At 42.0% G+C, this 17,911-nt stretch overlaps 1 protein-coding gene across 6 annotated transcripts in view; it reads left to right on the top strand.

Annotated features, from left to right (window-relative positions):
• The first annotated feature begins 8,831 nt into the window (after positions 1 to 8,831).
• The window catches only part of UNC79 (unc-79 subunit of NALCN channel complex), a 108,030-nt gene continuing 98,950 nt past the window's right edge, over positions 8,832 to 17,911 (top strand). For all 6 annotated transcript variants that reach the window (XM_085061505.1, XM_085061506.1, XM_085061502.1 and 3 more), the window contains exons 1-2: positions 8,832 to 8,930; positions 14,353 to 14,473. In XM_085061505.1, the coding sequence (XP_084917631.1) occupies positions 8,909 to 8,930; positions 14,353 to 14,473 (143 nt within the window). In that variant the 5' untranslated portion in view covers positions 8,832 to 8,908. The remainder of the gene's footprint in view (positions 8,931 to 14,352; positions 14,474 to 17,911) is intronic.

Genomic DNA, 17,911 nt, shown 5'->3' with positions numbered 1-17,911 from the left:
AAGCAATGTCTTCTAATGATTTCACGTCTGTCTTGCAAAAAATAGAGAATATGAACCTTTTGTGATGTTTAAGGATTAGTTGTGATGCTTAACTATTAGCGGAATATAATTTATTGTTCCATTAAGTCATTTGTAATATCTAATATCAAAACAGATTATGAAAGTAGGGCTGTGAATGTGTGAAAGTATATTCTTGTTGTACTTCCAAAGCATGATTTTCAAATAAATTGTCTTGAGTTCCCTTCCGCCTTGTAACCATGACTGAAGTTTTCAGAGAATGGAGACATTCATCCTGAGTGTTTAAAGAAAGTCATACTGGTTTATTTTTTTCCAAGAAATGATAGCTTTGTTTTTTAGTTGAACAGTCTGATGTGAAAGCCCAGTTGTGTATGGGGAAAGTTTCCCACAGATTTGAATGAGTGTTGGATAGGTGCCTGCATTCCTGGTATCCAGAGTCAAAAACAATGCTGAAAGGCACTTGGACAAGCACTCTGAAGCTTTGCTCCTGCACACTGTGAGTGCATCCACTGGAATCATAAGGCTATTTTGCAGTCTTTTGTAAAAATCAAGTTTGAACATTTCAGTGTACCTGCTTATCCTGTATCTGATTTCATCATCCTTCTCTCACCTAGTAATGTTTACATTAATCAGTAAGACATTACATTTCAGTTGTTGTACTTGTCCTCTTAAATAATGGCAATAAGATTGCCTGGTTATAATACACACTTGGGAGATGTGAGTAAAGCACTGAGAACTGCATTAGATGAAATATGGTAAGAAAGTCACTTGGTGTTTAATATCTGGCACTACAGATATATAGATATGTTTATATTGAAGCAGTGATAATTCTTAGAAACTGCTTACCTGAAGAGCTACTTAAAATTTAAGTGTTTTCTGCAAATACTTTTTTTTGATTTTCAGTCCACTTCGAGCATTTCTTCCTAAAAGTAGTATTGATTACATTTTACAGGCATTTTAGAATGCTCCAGTTTTCATGCAGGCCTGTTTACTGGTTGCAAATGGATCTTTAATGCTAAGCCTGGAAGCTCTGGGGAATGTGGCCCATAGAACACCAAGATGAAAAGGAGAGAATTGCTTTATTGCTGTTAGTGTGGTATGAGCGAACTTGTAACTTCAAAGTGCAAGGGTTTTTGTTTATTAGTCTAAACAAACTACAGTTCAGCCAGAACTGGGCTGATAAATGCAGCCAGTAGTGCCCAGGGCTCCAGCTCCAACCGCTGTTTTTTCCTCAGGCTTCCTAAAGCTCCCCAAAGTCTGGTCAAAATGGTTGGTGGGTTTTTCATTTCAGCAGTCAATGACCCTACCTGCAGCCCTGGTACCACTCAGGGCTCCTGAGTTTTGTGTGTGGACATCAGTGGAGTCCCTTGCAAAGAAAGGCAAGAGACTTCCTCCTGTAATACCAGATAAGACAGATCTTGTATTGAACTAAACTTTGTAACATTTACCTGCCTTCTGGTTGTTGTTACGTGCTGCAGTATACAATTAAGCTAAAGTACTCATAGTTCTAAGCAGAAGTGTGTTTCAGCTACTCTGTTGTCTCTTCTTAAGAAGAATGGATGCTTTGGATGAGCTTACACTTAAATTAAGAGACCCAACAGTATTCAGCTTATGGTCCTTAAACACTCTTGATCTGCAAAATGTAGTTGGGGAATACTATGCAATTGTCAATAGGCCTGAATTTGCAATAGATAGCACAATTTGTAAGGATCTGCAGGTGAGAAAAATACACTCCCATGTAAAGTGCAGCAGCTTTCCTAAAGGCTGCTTTAGGAGTGTCCCAGTTCCATCAATTTAGTTCACTTTCTGTTTCCACCAAGGTTCCAGTCTCTGATAGTCCACCCTTCATTTCATCTCAGGTAGCTCCTGAACTCCCATGTGGAGCAAACCAGTTTGGAGGAGAGACTAGACAGCTCACTGGCTCCCAGGGAGGCAGCCTTCAAGTGCAGGAGCAAGGTCAGTAAGCTTTAGTTGTTACTAAGCCACGATCTCGACCCTGGCACGGGTCACAAACATGGTACAGGTGTGGTAAAACACCAAGGACTTCAGCAGCATTCAACACTGCATGCTTTCTCCTCACATCCTCATGGAAAGTCTCACACCTTCTTTTGCTCTCTGAAACTGTTTTTGCCCAGCAGAGACATTTTACAAGTATTTTTGCTTAAGTGTGGAAATATTCAAGCAAAGTAAATATCTGGGTTTTTTGATTTCTCTTTTCATTTGTTTGCCTTTGGGCCATGATGCTGTGATAAGTTTAAGAGGGCAGTATTTTGACACTTATCATTTTGATTCCTAAAGCATTACTAGCACTACAATGTGCTTTTATTTTAGCCATGTAGGTAGGTGGTATAGTCAGTTCTGGACAAGTCTGATATTAAAGGTAAAAAAAAAAAATCAGTGTTTTGGGGGAGAGATATAATGGAACCAGGGTGGTGCTAATTTTCACAAACTTGGCATGGTAGTTGTCACAAAGACTGCTTCCCTTAGAGCACTGTGTCCAGTCTCAGATTTTATAATAGTCCTAGTACATCCTTATCAAATTTGTGCTAATTCTTTATGCAGGTCACTACGTATTTCTCAAACTCCACTGCTATGGCAACAAATTAAGTATTTTGTTCACTTAGAGGCTAATGACATTACTCTAGAAGAGAAATTGAGGGCATTTATCAGGGACTTTTACAGTGACAGATACTGACAAATGTAATAATAAAGCAAGCATCCACAGACTTAGCTGAAGTAATTATCAGAACAAGAGGAAAATTACAGTTTTATAAGAACAATCAAATAACCACTGTATTTCTTAATGATGTTTTGTTTCCCCAAAGTCTTAATTATTCTAAGTTGGGGAAAGAAAGGACAAATATCAACATCCCAAGCTGACTCCTCTGTTGGAAACAGTACTAGCAATGAGACACAGAGCCCTTTGCTGCTCCATCTCTCACTTTAAAGCAGCCCAAGCTGGTGATGACTGAAATGAATTTGTCACATGCCAGATGGTATAACTGATATGGGTCAGTGGCTTCAGCCAAGCTTCTGGTCACATCATGATCACTTGTGCCATTACCGCCAACTTCTTCTATTCTGTTTTAATACTCTATCCATCCAAATTTGTATCCCATTATACTCTACACCTTCCTTCTCAGAATAGTTACTTTCCTGCCCTCCCACAGGAGGAAAGCCTGGTTGATGTATTTTTTTAAAAAGTACATAGTCCTATGTGATAGTACCACTAAAGGAAGGTTTCCTTGCATTTTTAACTCTCAGCACAGAGGCTAAGATTGGATATCTTCACCTCTGAAGAAATTATTTCCCTGCACAAGACTATACAAGCCATCAGTAATATTGTGTTACTTTTGTGCAGACATGATTTTCTGTGAGCAAGAAGAGGTGTTCACTGTCTCATGGCTCATGCTAGTTAACCCAGGTGTCAGAGCCCTGAGGGACTGCTCCAGAAATCATCTTGTGTCAACCAAGATACATGCTGTAGCCTATCTGAGTTAAGCCTAACTGTTCAGTTTAATCCCAAATAGACTTTTTCCTCAAGCGATTCTATATTTTACAATCATTCATGAGGATTAATGCTTACATAGAGCAAAGATTTAGAGAAAAATTTAATTTAATATGGTATCACTATTGCTGTCCAATACACTCATCTGAGCCTGAGGGACTCCATCTGCTGTTTGAATCTGACAGGGAGGAGGTTGGTCCCTATGCAGGAGCTGTTCAGGGGCTCCGCTCCCATACCAAGACCATTTCATTGGCATTAGTTTAGCCTTGTAAGTATCCAGAAAGCACCATGTGGATTGAAAAATCCCGAGGGCCAGAGAAGCTTGCCTTTGCTTTCTCCAGTTCACTCTGTGTTTGGCTTTTCTTATTGGAATAATTGGTTGGAATCATTGGTTCATCAAACAGACTTTGCTCTTCTTGCCTCCTTCCATGCCACAGCCTTCAATTCAGATAAGCTTGTAGTGATTAAAGCAAGAATTTGAGACATTTCAAACATGTCCCCACCTCTGCTGCAGTTTTTAATATGCAGTGCAGTAATAATATCGCAATGCAGTAATCGATAATCTCCTGCCAAAAATGGTGTGGAGGTTTCAAAAAATTGATGCATTAGCTTAAAATAAATGAAATCAGAAGTTAGCTGGTTTTGTTTAGTGTTTTAATAAAACTTACAAAGCATTTAGGTCCTTGCCTCTCATTTAGGCATTGAAATCCTCATTTGTTTCAAACATTGTTTATATTGCATTGGAGTCTTTGAATATGTCAGGCAAGACCTAACTTTTATTTAAAATTCAAATAGAGACCCATATAATTATGTGACTGTGGAAGCTGATCCTTTAAGGAAAACACCATGAGAATGTTTTAAGAGTTGGTAACAGTGAACAGCTCGGGATAGAGATGTGCAGATATATATCCCTGTAAACTCATACATAGGTTTAGTTTTATACAAGCACACATTCATTTCAATTTATGAACAGTTTAATACATTTTCTGTACATGATTCAAGGTAGGAGAGCTTAGGATTTTTACTTTTCAGAAAGGATTACCTTTCTAAAAGTAGATTTGTTAATGCTTGGAGATTAAAAAAAAAAGTAACAATATTAGATTTTGTGTCTTTTCAGAGCTGAATTCTTGAAAATGTGACATTTTCACTTTGAAAATTCAAAGTGCCAACAATTACATAAATAGTGACTTCTGCTCTTGATGATTTTTTTTTCCTTCCAGGATATTTCATTAATTTATTCTTGAATTATGTTGTAACTACACTGCACGTTCTTAGGCAGGCAAAATTTACTAAAACCCAGCACAATGCACAGAAACTATATGCTCCACATCCCTTTCAAACCTCATCTACCTTGTCCTGCAAAAGCCACATTTCAAAACAACCAGATATACCCAAGTCCATGGGACATGATAGGATGCACATGCAAGTGCTGAGGAGTTGGCCAATGACACTGAAAGACTGATTTATATTATCTCTAAAAAGGCCAAAGCAACTGGGAGAGTCCAGAGAAATACAAGAAAGCAAATGTCACTCTTATTTTCAAGGGCAAGCAGGAGGATACAGGAAACTATAGGTCATTTATCTTCACCTTGGTCCATGGGAAGATGATGGAGCAAATAATCCTGTAAACCACTTTCAAACACAAGAAGGACAGGAAGGTGATTTGGAGCAGTCACTGTGCATTTGAAAAGAGAAAATTGTGCCTCACTGACCTGATAGCCTTCTACAACAAAATTACTAATTCAGTGCATGAGGAGAAAGCAGTGAAAATCCTTAGCAAAACTTTCATCAATGTCTCCCATAACATCAGCATATGCAAACTGAGGAAATATGGACTAGGCAAGTTGACAGTGATCTGAATCGAAAAGTGGCCAAACAAACTGCCAGGCTCAAAGGGTTGTGATCAGGGGCGAAAAGTCCAGCTGGAAACCAGTCAGCAGTGCTGCACTGCAGCAGTCAACTCCAGGCCAGTGCTGTTTCATGTCTCAGCCAGTGCCCCAGATGATGGGACACCCTCTGCAGATATTTAGATGGTACAAAACTGGCAAAACCAGTTGACACACCAGCAGCTGATGGTTGTGCTGCCATTCAGATGGGTCTGAGAGCTTGGAGACACAGGCCAACAGGGGTCTCATGAAGTTCAACAGGTGAAGATCCAAGTGATGCACATCAAGGGGAATAACTAAGCACCAGTATAGGCTGGAGGTGACCAGCTGAAAAGCAACTCTGCAAAGAGCAACACGGCGATCCTTGTTGAGACCAAGTTGACTGTGAGCCAGCAATGAGCCTTTGTGGCAAGAAGGGCAACAGGATCCTGGGCTGCAGTAGGAAAAGCACAGCCAGCTGGTCAAGGGAGGTGGTTATACTCCTCTGCTTGGCATTGGTTAGACCCAACTGGAGTGCTGTGTCTGATTCTGGGCTCACCAGTAGAAGAAAGACATGAATATACTGGAATAATTTGAGGGAAGAGCTAAGAGATGAAGAGACTGGAGCACCTGTCATATAAAAGAGTGGTGAGAGAACTGGGATGGTTTAGCCCCAAAGTCAAAACGTTTGGGGTGGGGAGTGGTTTATACTTTTCAATGTATAAGAAGATTGAATTAGACTTTTCTCAGTGGTGCTTAGTGGCCACAGGGAATTGGCACAAACTGAAATACAGGAATTTCCACTTAAAAAAAAGAAAGCTTTCTACTGTGAGGATGGTCAAACCTTTGAACAGATTGCTTAGAGAATTTGTGGGGTCTTCATCCTTGAAGATATTTGAAATTGACTGGACATGGCCCTGAGCAATTTGCTCTAGCTGACCTTGCTTTGAGCAGGGAAGTTAGACTAGACAAGCTCCAAACATTCTTTCCAACCTCGAAGATTCCATGATTCTGTGAAATTTCCACTCATGAACTCAGAAAGTAGCATTTATTCTTTTGGTTTTCATCAGTTGGTATGTAAATTTGCCACTCCCCATTCATTTAATGTTAAAAATGTTCTTTCATTAATGATTTGTGGGCTTTAAGATGCCTGCAGCTTTTATGTGTTCTATTAACTTAGTGTGTGCAGAGGCAAAAAGCATATGGACATAAACCTTAGCTGCTTAAAAAGGTTTCCAGTGGAGCACTGTACCCATTTTATTAGGCACATTCATGAGGATCTTGCTGAGAAATTATGACTTTGGTTCAGCACAGAGATTTGAGAAATTAATTCCCAGAGTATCATGTTCTTATATTTGCTCCTTAATGACATTTGTTCACGATTTAAAGCGTGAGTCTCTATACTCGAATTAACAAACTAGGCAACTATTAAATTGTTTGACTGAACAACAACTGACTTATACAGAATTTATGTAGGGCTTAGGCATTGTTTAGACAATGCAGAAGGACTCCTAAGCAATAAATTGCTTACCATATACCTGAACTACATGCTGAACTGTGTAGGACCTTGTTCGGTAAATGCAGGCATAGCTACAGTTTTCAGGCACTTAAACCAAAGAAGAAATTTTACATGAGAAATTGAACTAATATTTTCTCAGTGTACTCCTGCTTTATCATCCTGGGTGTTTTTAATAAGCTCATCACTCTGGTATGTGAACACTTGGTATATTTTAAAGATGCCTCTGCAAGCTCAGTTGCCCTCAGTGCAGAGAGTTCCCTATTGTTCTGTAATGAGCAATAAAGCAGTACAGATTGATTTGTTGCATCAACAGACAGAAATTCAAAGATGAAACCTGTCTTCAATATCTTATTTCAATGAAGTCTGAAAGCCATTTGTCTATTTTCATCACTTATGCTCCATGTTGTGAGACATAGGGCTGGCAGAAGCAGGGCTTGTAGCACCACACGACCTCCCTGGGCACTTCATTAAATGAAGTTTCTAAAAAAAGAAAAAACTTAAATGTTTACTCTCAAATATTTCAACTTAAAAGAGAAAACAGAGGTATCGTTTGGCTTCACTCTCTCTTTGGGGCTCACAAGCAGCAGGGAGTGTGCAAAGAACTATGGCCTCCAGTAAGAGCTCTGTTTTGTACCTAATTAACTGCTGTTGAAGAAACATTGCCCATGCAGTATTTTTCGAAAATCACATTCACAAAGAAAGCCAACCAGTTAAATGCCAGTGAACAGCCTCTGCCCCTTCACCACGGTTCCTGGCACCGAATGGGCATTGTCCCCAAATCAGGGCAGCAGTAATTTGGAGGCACTGCCTTGTATGATGAATAACAAAACATACCTATTTTCCTCCACCTCCACAGCACAGCAGTTCTACTTGGCTGCCACAGACCTACCTATCTTACACACCTCAGCATTTTGAGAAGAGTATGTTGCAATGGATTTTTTGGCGTGTAAACACCAAGACTCCCATGCCCTGATGAAATACTGATGCTTTCACATTGTTTTTTCCGAGGTATAAGGATCTGAAAAACTGGTTTGGAAAGTTTCAAAGACGAAACTCATAGCTAAACGTTCATTTCTGAGACCTGGTAAGGACAACTCAGGACACTGGGGAAGCTAACAGTACACTCAGCAGTGAAGTAATTTCTCTTGGAGCAAATGAATTTTATTGCTATTGCTGTATGCCCACCACAACTGGCCAAACGTTCTTTTCATCCCACCTTCGTCCTGGGGCAGTCACCATGGCTGGGATGTGGTGATGGAGAGGGACACAGTTGGGGCTGAGCGCAGCCCTTGTCCCCTCGGGGAAGGCATGGCCGTGGCGAGGTGCTTGGTGCGCTATGGAAACAGGGGGGGAAAGCCGGGCAGAGGGACTTGACTGCCTGCCCGCCTGGGGCACACAGCCAGAGCCCAGGGTGCGAGGGGAGAAGGACTCAAGAGAACAAGGGTCCTGTTCCATGACGAGGATCAAACGGCGTACACAGCACAGCCCCTGGCAATGTCACCACCGCTGTCCTCGCTCAGTGCAGCTCCTGCGGATCCGGCCGCGGGGCCGGGCAAGGGCACCGCTAGCCCCTCCGCAGCCCCGGCCACCCTGGCGGCTCCGGGGGCTCCGTCGATGCTTATCAGGACCCTCAGGCTCGACAGCTCCCAACTCGACGCTGCGACAAGCTCGGCGGGGCCAGAGCCCCGCTAGGGAGGGTGCCTCAGGATTGCCGCGGGGCCAGACGGCCTCCCCCTCCCCATCGCATCCCACTGCATCCCATGTCCCGTTTTCCCGTCCCATCTCCGGTTCCGTCCCTCCCGAGGATGCTGTGTGCCGCGGCCGCCAGGCGCGCTGCTCCTTTAAGCGCGCTCCCGCCCGGTCCCGCCCGCCCGCCGCTCCCCGGCCCGCAGCCCTGCGGCAGCGGCAGCGGCACCGGCAGCGGCACCGGCAGCGGCAGCTCCATCGCGGCCGGGGGCCGGCGCTGCGCGGCGCCGAGGGGCAGAGCGGGGCGGCAGCATGTCCACCAAGGCGGAGCAGTGTGAGTGGGGGCCGGGCGGGCGCCGGGCCGGGGTCTGTCCGAGGAGAGGGGAGCGGGGCCGGGGGCGCCGTCCCGCCGATGGCGCTGCTGTCCCGCCGCCGCCCGCCCGCCGTCCCGGCGGGGCAGCGCTGCCCGGGCTCCTGCCGCGCTCTGCGGCGGCCGCGAGCGGGCGGTGCAGGGGGAGGGGGCTGCCGGCGTTCTGGCTCTTTCTGTCGGAGCCGCCGCCGGTGCGGGGTGGCCGCAGCACCCGGAGTCCCTCGCTGGCCGGGCGGCCCGCTCGGGGCGGCGGCGTGTTTGTGCAAAGGCAGTGCCGGGGACCCGACGGGGGAAATGAGGGATCGGGGGTGCGAGTTAATATTGAGATCACCGGCTTGGCCCCCCGCCCCACGGCGGGAGCGGTCCAGCCTGCCCCGTGTGCCAGCGCTGTGCCCTGTCCCAGAGGATGCCGCCACCTGCCAGAGCAGAGGTGACGCACGCGTTGCCACCTTGCAGGTGGTCTTGCAGTGAGAGTGAGTGAGAAGTGTCGCGCTGGCGTTCTTGCCCGTGCCGCTCACCTTTTGGGTGAATGTCGGCTGGGTGTTCGTGTCTTGCCCGCAGGCCGCCTGCCACAGTGCCTGCTCCCGGCACGGTTCGCCCAGCTGCTGGCATCCCCTGCCCGCGGCCAGCGTCCCTCTGCTTGGTCGGGGTGTTCTAACCACCATGTTGGCTAGATCTGAACAGAGCGTGATTAGATGACATGGTGGTTGGGATACCTGCATCTGGGCCGTGGAACTGCTCCCCACGGTTGTTGCTCATGGCACCTGGTGTGTCTGCAAGAGCCCTGATGAGAAGCTGGAAAGAAAATCCTGGGGTGGTCGAGCTTGTCACCCATGTCAAAGCTACTTTCTTGCCTGATACAGTGTCATGGTTATGAACAGGCAGCCTGTGACCAGGAGGTTGGATTGATGGTTGTCATGATGACGTGATGTGATTTGACACTTCGCATGCTGAGACTTGCTCTCTTCTTCCTCCAGGGTCACTGAGGAGGCTCCTTGTGTTTATATGTGCCTATGCTGAACTGATCTAACAAAAAGAATACCTGTATTTTTTTTCCTTTAGGTTTTGCTGCTTATTTACAGTGATGGATGATCTTGCTTAAAAAATATTATGGAGATGTTAATTTATTGCTGTAAAGGTGCAGTCCTAGCCTCATAAATAGAGACACAATGTTCTGACTGTGCAGAAGCCCTGAATTGTGCAATGTTTGGATTTGTACTGTTCTGTTGTTGCTGCCTTCCCCATCTTCCACCTGAGTTCTGTAATTGCTTCTTCTTTAGTGTGATACTTATACATTAATTACACTTCCTTCACATTGCCATGCAGAAGAATTTGTGCTGCTTTTTGTCCCAGCACTGGCTATGACGTTTTCTTCCTTTTCTATTCTGCCTTCTCTGTTCTTCCATTCCTAATGCTTTTGGTCTGCTCTGTTTGAGCTTCTGTTTCATATTTTATCCTTGGCTGTTTTTTCTTTTCATCCCTTTGTACTTTTCAAGACGCTCCATCTAGGCCTGCCATGTCCCTATTGCTCTCTATTTTAAGATTTACTTGGGGTCCAGATTTCAGATCTTTCTGCCTCCTAATGTTCCTCTTCATGATACTCCAGGAAGAATATTTGGTTAATGGACATATCCTGTGCATTCTAACCTGCTGAATGTATTTTATTCACCAAGGCTGCTTCCCTGACTAGTTCTTATGGCATTACCAAATGTCTTTGTCTCTACATAACTTCAAGATTCCCTCACCTGCAGTTTTTGAGTAATGGACTCTGACCAGGATGTGTTGGTGTGCATACATCACTACCAGTCAAACTTTCAAACCCCAGCTGTCGCTGTTTTTGCTTCTGCCCTCACCTAATGACAGGCAAGAACCAGAATGTCTTGGGAAGGACACAAGTCACAATGAATCTCTGTTTACCAAGAATATCAGTGAAACACTGCAAATGAAGAATCACACTGATCGGAACAGAAGATGTGCTGGTCTAAACATGAATCCGACAGCTCTTGGGCAGGTTCTGTGAGCAACAGGTAAAACGGTGTCAGTCTGGGAAGTCGACCAGAGAAGCTTCCCTTTTTTGTGACCGTACACACCTTGTATCATGTACCAGACATATCAACAGTGATTTTCATCATTTGACTCTTCACAGCATGCCTGAGGTATTTTGTTATATTCAAAGAAAATGAATTCTTTTACACCTTAACTAGCAGTAATTGGTGTTTAGTTGTGGTAAGTAACGTCCTGAGAAGGCCTGATGCCTGCTCTGTTCTCCTCCAGGACCATGGAGCAGCCAAGGCCATTTTTGAGGACTCCTAATTGTTTCAGTCTTGATTCAGGCAATGCTTGCACAGGGGCTGAGGAGTTTAGTGAGGTCCATGTAGATCCAAGTGAGATAACTATTTATTTTTAGTGATGACTCTATGACAGTGGCCAAGTACTTCCACACGATGACATCACTTTTTGAAGTATGTCTCTGGCTACTCAGAAACTCAGAAAATGGGGTCATTCACACACTTGCTGTAACTCAAAAGCTGACACAATTTTTGCTGTGCAGCTTTCCTTCAGAAGTTTCTTTGTGTTCTGGGAGGCTGTGCTGAAATGGACAGAGTTTTGGGAAACAACTGAGAAGTGAGGCTGAAACCTTTAGCTTAAAGCTAATGTTAATATTTAGGCTTTATAAATAAGTTTTCTCTTTTGATATTTTGCCTGATACAATTGCACAACAATACCAAGTAATAGAAGTAAATGGATTTTCATCTTTATTAAAAAAATGTGGTTCTAAGTGATGCTAGATACCCTATGCCCTTTATTGAAAGTTAGTAACTGTAGAGAGGAACACAGCTCTCTGAAATACATCTAGATCTGAATTCTGTAATCATCTTTGGCATTTTGTTAGTCCATTTAATTTACAGATATTTGACAGCAAACCATAGCAGCCACAGTAATCTGTGCACATTGCTGTGAATTGTTCTTAGCTGGGTACTGTGACGCATAGTCTGTGTCCTTTACAAATATATTTGGTTTCATACTATTTTTTTTTTTTGAACCTGACAAGAGAAAGCAACATCACAAAATACATTTATGAAGTTATTGCTTTCTTAATGTAGAAACTAAACTAGATTAGTTTTTATGACAGTTAAAACAAACACCTACCTTTTAAATAATCCAATGAGGTGGTCTGCACATCTGGGACTAAAACTGAAATTAGTGGGCAGAAAGAAGGAGGGGTGAGATGAGAAAGGGGAAACAGTCTTTGACTGCTCCAGTCAACCCCTGTAATCTGGAGTGAAATGCATCCTGCCCAGATGTTCCTAGCCCCGTGGTTTGGGGGCTGTTTAGGCAGCTCATTAGGGTTGGTGTCACACAGGATAACCTTCTGCAAAGCACAGTTCATTTGCCACAGGCCTGCATGGTGGCCTGAAAGGCTCTGATCTTGCTCTCATCTATCCTTAGGAGATCTGCTTCCACGTAATGAAACTTCTGTTTTCAGTTCTTTGAAGGGGAGGGGAAGAAGTCTTGATTGATTTTTAGTTATTCATTAATGTCACTTTAAAATAAACTTGTGAAGTAAAAGACTTAAAGATGAGGAAATACAACTAAAGATGCTTGTGCATTTTTGGTTTATTACTTTTGCATATGCATTATGATAGTGTCCCTGGTTGCATTTTTGCTTGCTGTTTTCACACAGAGCCCAGCCCTTCAGTCACATGATGGGCTTTCTCCTTGTGATAAAGCCAGGTAATATAATGAGGGAGACTTTTTTCTGTAGAAGCTTCACTTGCTGTAGGAACTGGGGAGTGCAGTCCTTACAGCCAGAAGTGAGTTAAAGAATGACCTTGGTTGGGTGTGCAAGACTGGATTTCTTATCATGCATTCAAGAGAACAGTATTCTTCATTTCATGATTATTTGAGCGTTCCTCATTTTACAGATAATTGACTTGAAATTGTCAAACCTCATTTTTTGTGTGGCTGACCACTAACTGAATCTTTTGTTTTCTGGATGTGAAAGTCCAGTGCATACTGTTACCTGTACTGGCAAAACGGCTTTCAGTGTCTCAAGCTGAACTTCCAACAGTATATTCAGACACTTTGCACTTGCTGTCTGTCCATCAGTCTTTTTCTGTAATATGCATACAATGTCACTCCTTCTCATTCATCTTGCCAGTGGCACAGAAAAAAATCAGAATGTTCGTGAACTGTTCAGATATCTCAGCAGTGAGAGGCACAGTGATATCTCTCAGGCAGTTGGTGCCTTTCTGTTCAGTGGAGGACTTAATAGTATTCATTCCTTAATAAATGCCCTTTGGCCATGAGAATGAAACAAAGTATTGACTAATTGCTTGTTTAAGAAGCATGATTTATCTTCCACACCAAAGGAGCCCTGTAGGGGAGGTATATCTTGGTATATCTTTCAGTGTATCTGAACATGTATCTTGGTGTAGTGAAACACTGTTATAATCCATATGCTTAAGGTCTGAAAGAATTCAGAAGTATCTCCCCTTTTAACTGCCTGTTACAATCTTGGTGCACTTTTAACATGATGAACAGTTCCCAGGCAGCTCTGCTTTCATGAGGCTGTGTCTGCAGTCCAGTACAGCTGAGCAGCCCTCTGCCACAGCCAATGCACTCTGTCTCTCGGCAGAGTTGATTAATCTGAGTGGAGCAGGAAGGGTTGAGTGTGTGTAGGTGTCTCTACATGAGTCTGTCGTCTGTTGTATAGGCAATCTAAGGCAATGCAACTCGGGTGGGTAATCTCTTCCCAATGCTGAACAAGGATCCCTATTAGAAAATAAACCCACTGTTACTTGTAATACAATAAAAAATGGTTTCACTGAGGATGCACACCTCCTACTGCTCTTTGAAATCCCCTCATCTTCTTGATCACACTTCCTAAGACACTTAAATAAACAGCACAGATCTTTTCAAATCTTTAGTTCATTGCATAAAGTAAATGTATGGCCTACAGTAAATCACATAAGCTCTCTCTCTCTTACCTTATATCTCTGCTTTGGCTGTAGAAATACTTATCTGTCTCACATGAACCTCCTGTGATCCAATGACTCATTCATTATAAATGAATCTTGAGATGCTTGGAGACATGGAAGAAGTGCAGAGTGGTAATACGTATTTTTTTAATTTGCTAGCACCAAGTTTGCCTAATACAGATGCAGAAATTCACTTCCATGTATTCTCCCTGGCACTCTTGTACAATTTATTCAGTCAGAACAGAGGGAACAGAGAGACTTTTCTGTTTATTGAGTTTAATACTTAAAAAAAAACCCAAAACAAAAGAGATACAGAAGAAACAGACATGACTCTGTCAAAATCTGGGAAAAAAAAAAACAACTAAATGAAAGTTTCTGTGTTTGTTTTTTTGTCTTTTATGTAGTTGCTTCCAAAATCCGTTACCTTCAAGAATACCACAACCGGGTTCTCCACAACATATACCCTGTGCCCTCTGGAACTGACATTGCAAATACTCTGAAATACTTTTCTCAGACATTATTGAGGTAAGTTTTGACTAATGCTTTTGAAGAAAAAAAGAGCTAAAGAATTATAGGAGATATTGATTAGCTTTGAATTGGTTGTTAGATTTAATGGGTCAATGGTCAGCCAAAAAGAGTCAGAGCATAATTTAAGGAAAAAATGGCATGAATGAATCTCTTCAGTGGCTGTTGCCCAATTTGCCCAGTTAAGCCCCCTTATTGAGTGGCTGATTCTAGAATAAACTTGGTTGATTATCCATTTGCTTGGACCTCCTAAGACTTAGCTGAACACACAAACACACTGAACTTGTGAAGAAAGGAGTTTGTGACCTACAGAGTTTTAGATATATATACTCACGACCTCCTTGACAGTTCTGGTGCCTCAGGATCCCAGAGTGGCAAGCCAAACAGAACTGGGTTCTTCCTGTGCTGTAGTTCAGCTGGTTTGGGTTCTGGTTCAGTCCCTTGGAACAATAGGAGTAGACACAAAGTTTGTGTACAGATTTGGATTTAGATGGCAACAACAGGTCAGGATTGTTCTGACCCAAGTTTTATGACTTTGTCCAATATTTAGTAATAATTTATAGTACTAAAGACCAAATGAATTCAGAGTACATTATGAATAGGAAATACGACCTCTTGTCCTGCTAAAAGAGGTAGAAAAAAATGTGAGACTTTACTAAGAATAACATACATTACACAGTGCTGCCTAGTGGATTCATATTTTCAAATTGTTTTTAAAATGGCTTTTGAGCATGAAGAGGGGATTTTTATCTGCTGGTTTTGGCTGGCACTAGTTTTCACATCCAGAAAAATGCAGTTAAAACTGCATTTCTATGTGTAACTTCCTGATGTATACCTGGAAAGACTGTCCCTGCTGTCAGAAAGTAGTTTGGAAATAAAGCTATTTGCCTTATTTGAGGAGGAAACATTAAAAAAATACAATTTCCCTATGTATTTGTACATATACTCCTATAAGGTATACAAGTTGAGAAGCAAGAATTTAAACTTGAGAGAATGAGAACATTCTAACTGTCAGAAAGCCTGGGATACATCAAAATTTTCTTGACCCTGTTTATGAAAAGGAGAAACACATAGACAGAAATATTTTTAGTGGAATACCTGCTCACAGCAAACTTGAAAACCTCCTGTTTACTTTTGAAAATTTCAAGAGCAGAACTGCTTGTTTCCCTCGTCATTTGGACTTTTGAAGAAACTTACAGCAACCACTAGGACATTTTATTTGAAGATAACTAAATTAAATTTTGTCTCATTGTATTAAGCAGTGGGAAAAATGTTCAAAGAGTCACTAAAGATACCTCTGAAATGTATCTCTGTTCCCACATCAGGCTGTTATGATAGATTATTTACACAATGCACACTTAAATTGCATTTAAGTAAGATTATTTATGACAAGACAGCTTTTGCTTAAATACTACGAGCTTTTAAGCTGTTAAAGCAAGAAAGCTGGACTTGATTCTGAACAGTTTTTCTTTTAGCTGTAACTACCAAGTACTGTAATGAGATATGTTTCTTTTTGGTTGGAAGTTCACTGGGTCAGGATAGATTTAGAATGTGCTGCTTAAAGAAATGTCTTTATATCACTCTGTTGTCTTCATCTTTCTAAGCAGTACAGCTGACATGCCCTGTGTGATAAATTCTTCACACTCCAGGAGCAGTGATGTTCCAGGGCTTACTGAAAAAGCTTTGTACTTAGCCACCATGAGAGCAGATCAGAAATCAGGGCAGCAATTGCACAATCGAGCAACTCCATTTCTTTACTTCATGTTCAGAATGGGACTGAACCAAAATCCTCTTTTGATAATGCTGAATCTCATAAGTGCAGAAGTGATACTCATATCTGATACGCAGATCTGCACAAATTGCTTTGTCCTTCATGATCTGGGATCTGATCAGCCTCAGAACTAAAAGGGTATGAGAAATTAATACCAGGACTTGGATCTAAATTTAAGTGGACTGAGTTCTTATACTCAGCAAGGTCAAATTCACATTCTAAATCCCTCTAACTGGGGAGTTTGAACTGTGGGTCAAAGCCTGAGTGCTATGGTTGAACCAGTATAAGTTTATACACTTGCTGATACTAAGAAAGAAGGTGGATAAAAAAGCAAAACAACACACCCTGTATTTAGTGTGGCAGATGGAAAGAAGGAAACTCCCACCCACTGTGTGCAGATCTCTGCAAGATTTACCCTCAAACTAAACAGACTGGTTAAGAACCTTTCTGAAGAGCGTGTTCAAAAATTTCTTTGAATATTTTGCATGCTGAGTCTCCTTTCTGCCTCCTACACTAAGACTCCATTGTACAAGGTTTAACACCAATGATAGAAGTACATGGTGGAGAATAATCTTTCTAGCTTAACATAGAGCACATGCAATTAATTTGGGCTGCTAAGAGAATGCTGATACAACCGGAGCAAAAATGCCCATTGATTTCTGGAGGTTTTAGGTTGGTTGTTACCATCTACTATTTTAAAATTAACTTTAAAAATATTTCCCAGGTTGTCTACTCTCCTTGCAGCTGAATTTTGTAGGATAAACAATTCTTGATGAACATGTGTAGTCATAGAAATAATGGAGGAATAGTCAGGGAAATTCCACATGATTATTAGGTTTTACAGAAGTAGAATCTACTGTTTATTACCTTCACATGTTATGGACACGTTGACTGTGTTCTTTTCAGTGGGATGTGCCCACTGTTTTGAATCACATTCATATGTGGTGTCATTTTGCTGGCTAAAGATGGCACAAGAGATCAATTTGCCCCTTTGCTCTGTATGCAGCCACTATAAATTACAAGCTCAGGGGTGGGGGGAACAGATGTGGAATGGCTAAAAAAATAAATTCCTTATTTCTATGAACAAACATCACATAAAATCACCATACACAATGCATAGCACATTGATTCATTTAGTTCTTTAATTTTCTCTTTGGGAAAAGCATTTCTTTACATTACAGCATGAATTTGTTTCATGCCCTGCTCATTTTCAGTGATTTCTCCCTCATTTGAGGAATGATCTAAGGCTTAATAAACATCTCACAGAAAAGCTTATTCTTTCACATTTTGCTGAATAAAATTCTCCATATGTATTTCTAAGTAAAATAATTTATGTGAGGCATAGTTATAAATGCCATGGTGGCTGATTAATGGCCAAGCTTGTTTTGCTGCCTTGGTGAGATGTAATTCACTTGTAGGTATTTTAGGAAACCTTTCCAGGAAGGCAGTAACTTAGGGATAGATTTGCAGCAAGGATATACACATCTTGAAACAGGCCTTAGTAGCTTTGTCCCATATTGGAGAGCAAGTTCAGTATGGAGTAAGTTCAGTATGGAGTTATGATTTGCAGATACTCCAAATTCTCAGTAGTTGGTTTGAATTGAAACAGAAGCAAATAGCAGTCATTGTATCTTGGTCTTAAGGGACTTCCTAGATTTTCAGTTTTG

Source organism: Lichenostomus cassidix, chromosome 5, assembly GCF_008360975.1.
Source record: "Lichenostomus cassidix isolate B80296 chromosome 5, HeHo_3.0, whole genome shotgun sequence".
Lineage (NCBI taxonomy): Eukaryota > Metazoa > Chordata > Aves > Passeriformes > Meliphagidae > Lichenostomus > Lichenostomus cassidix.
Note: the sequence above shows the minus strand (reverse complement) of the source record. Positions and strands in the feature narration are given on the sequence as shown.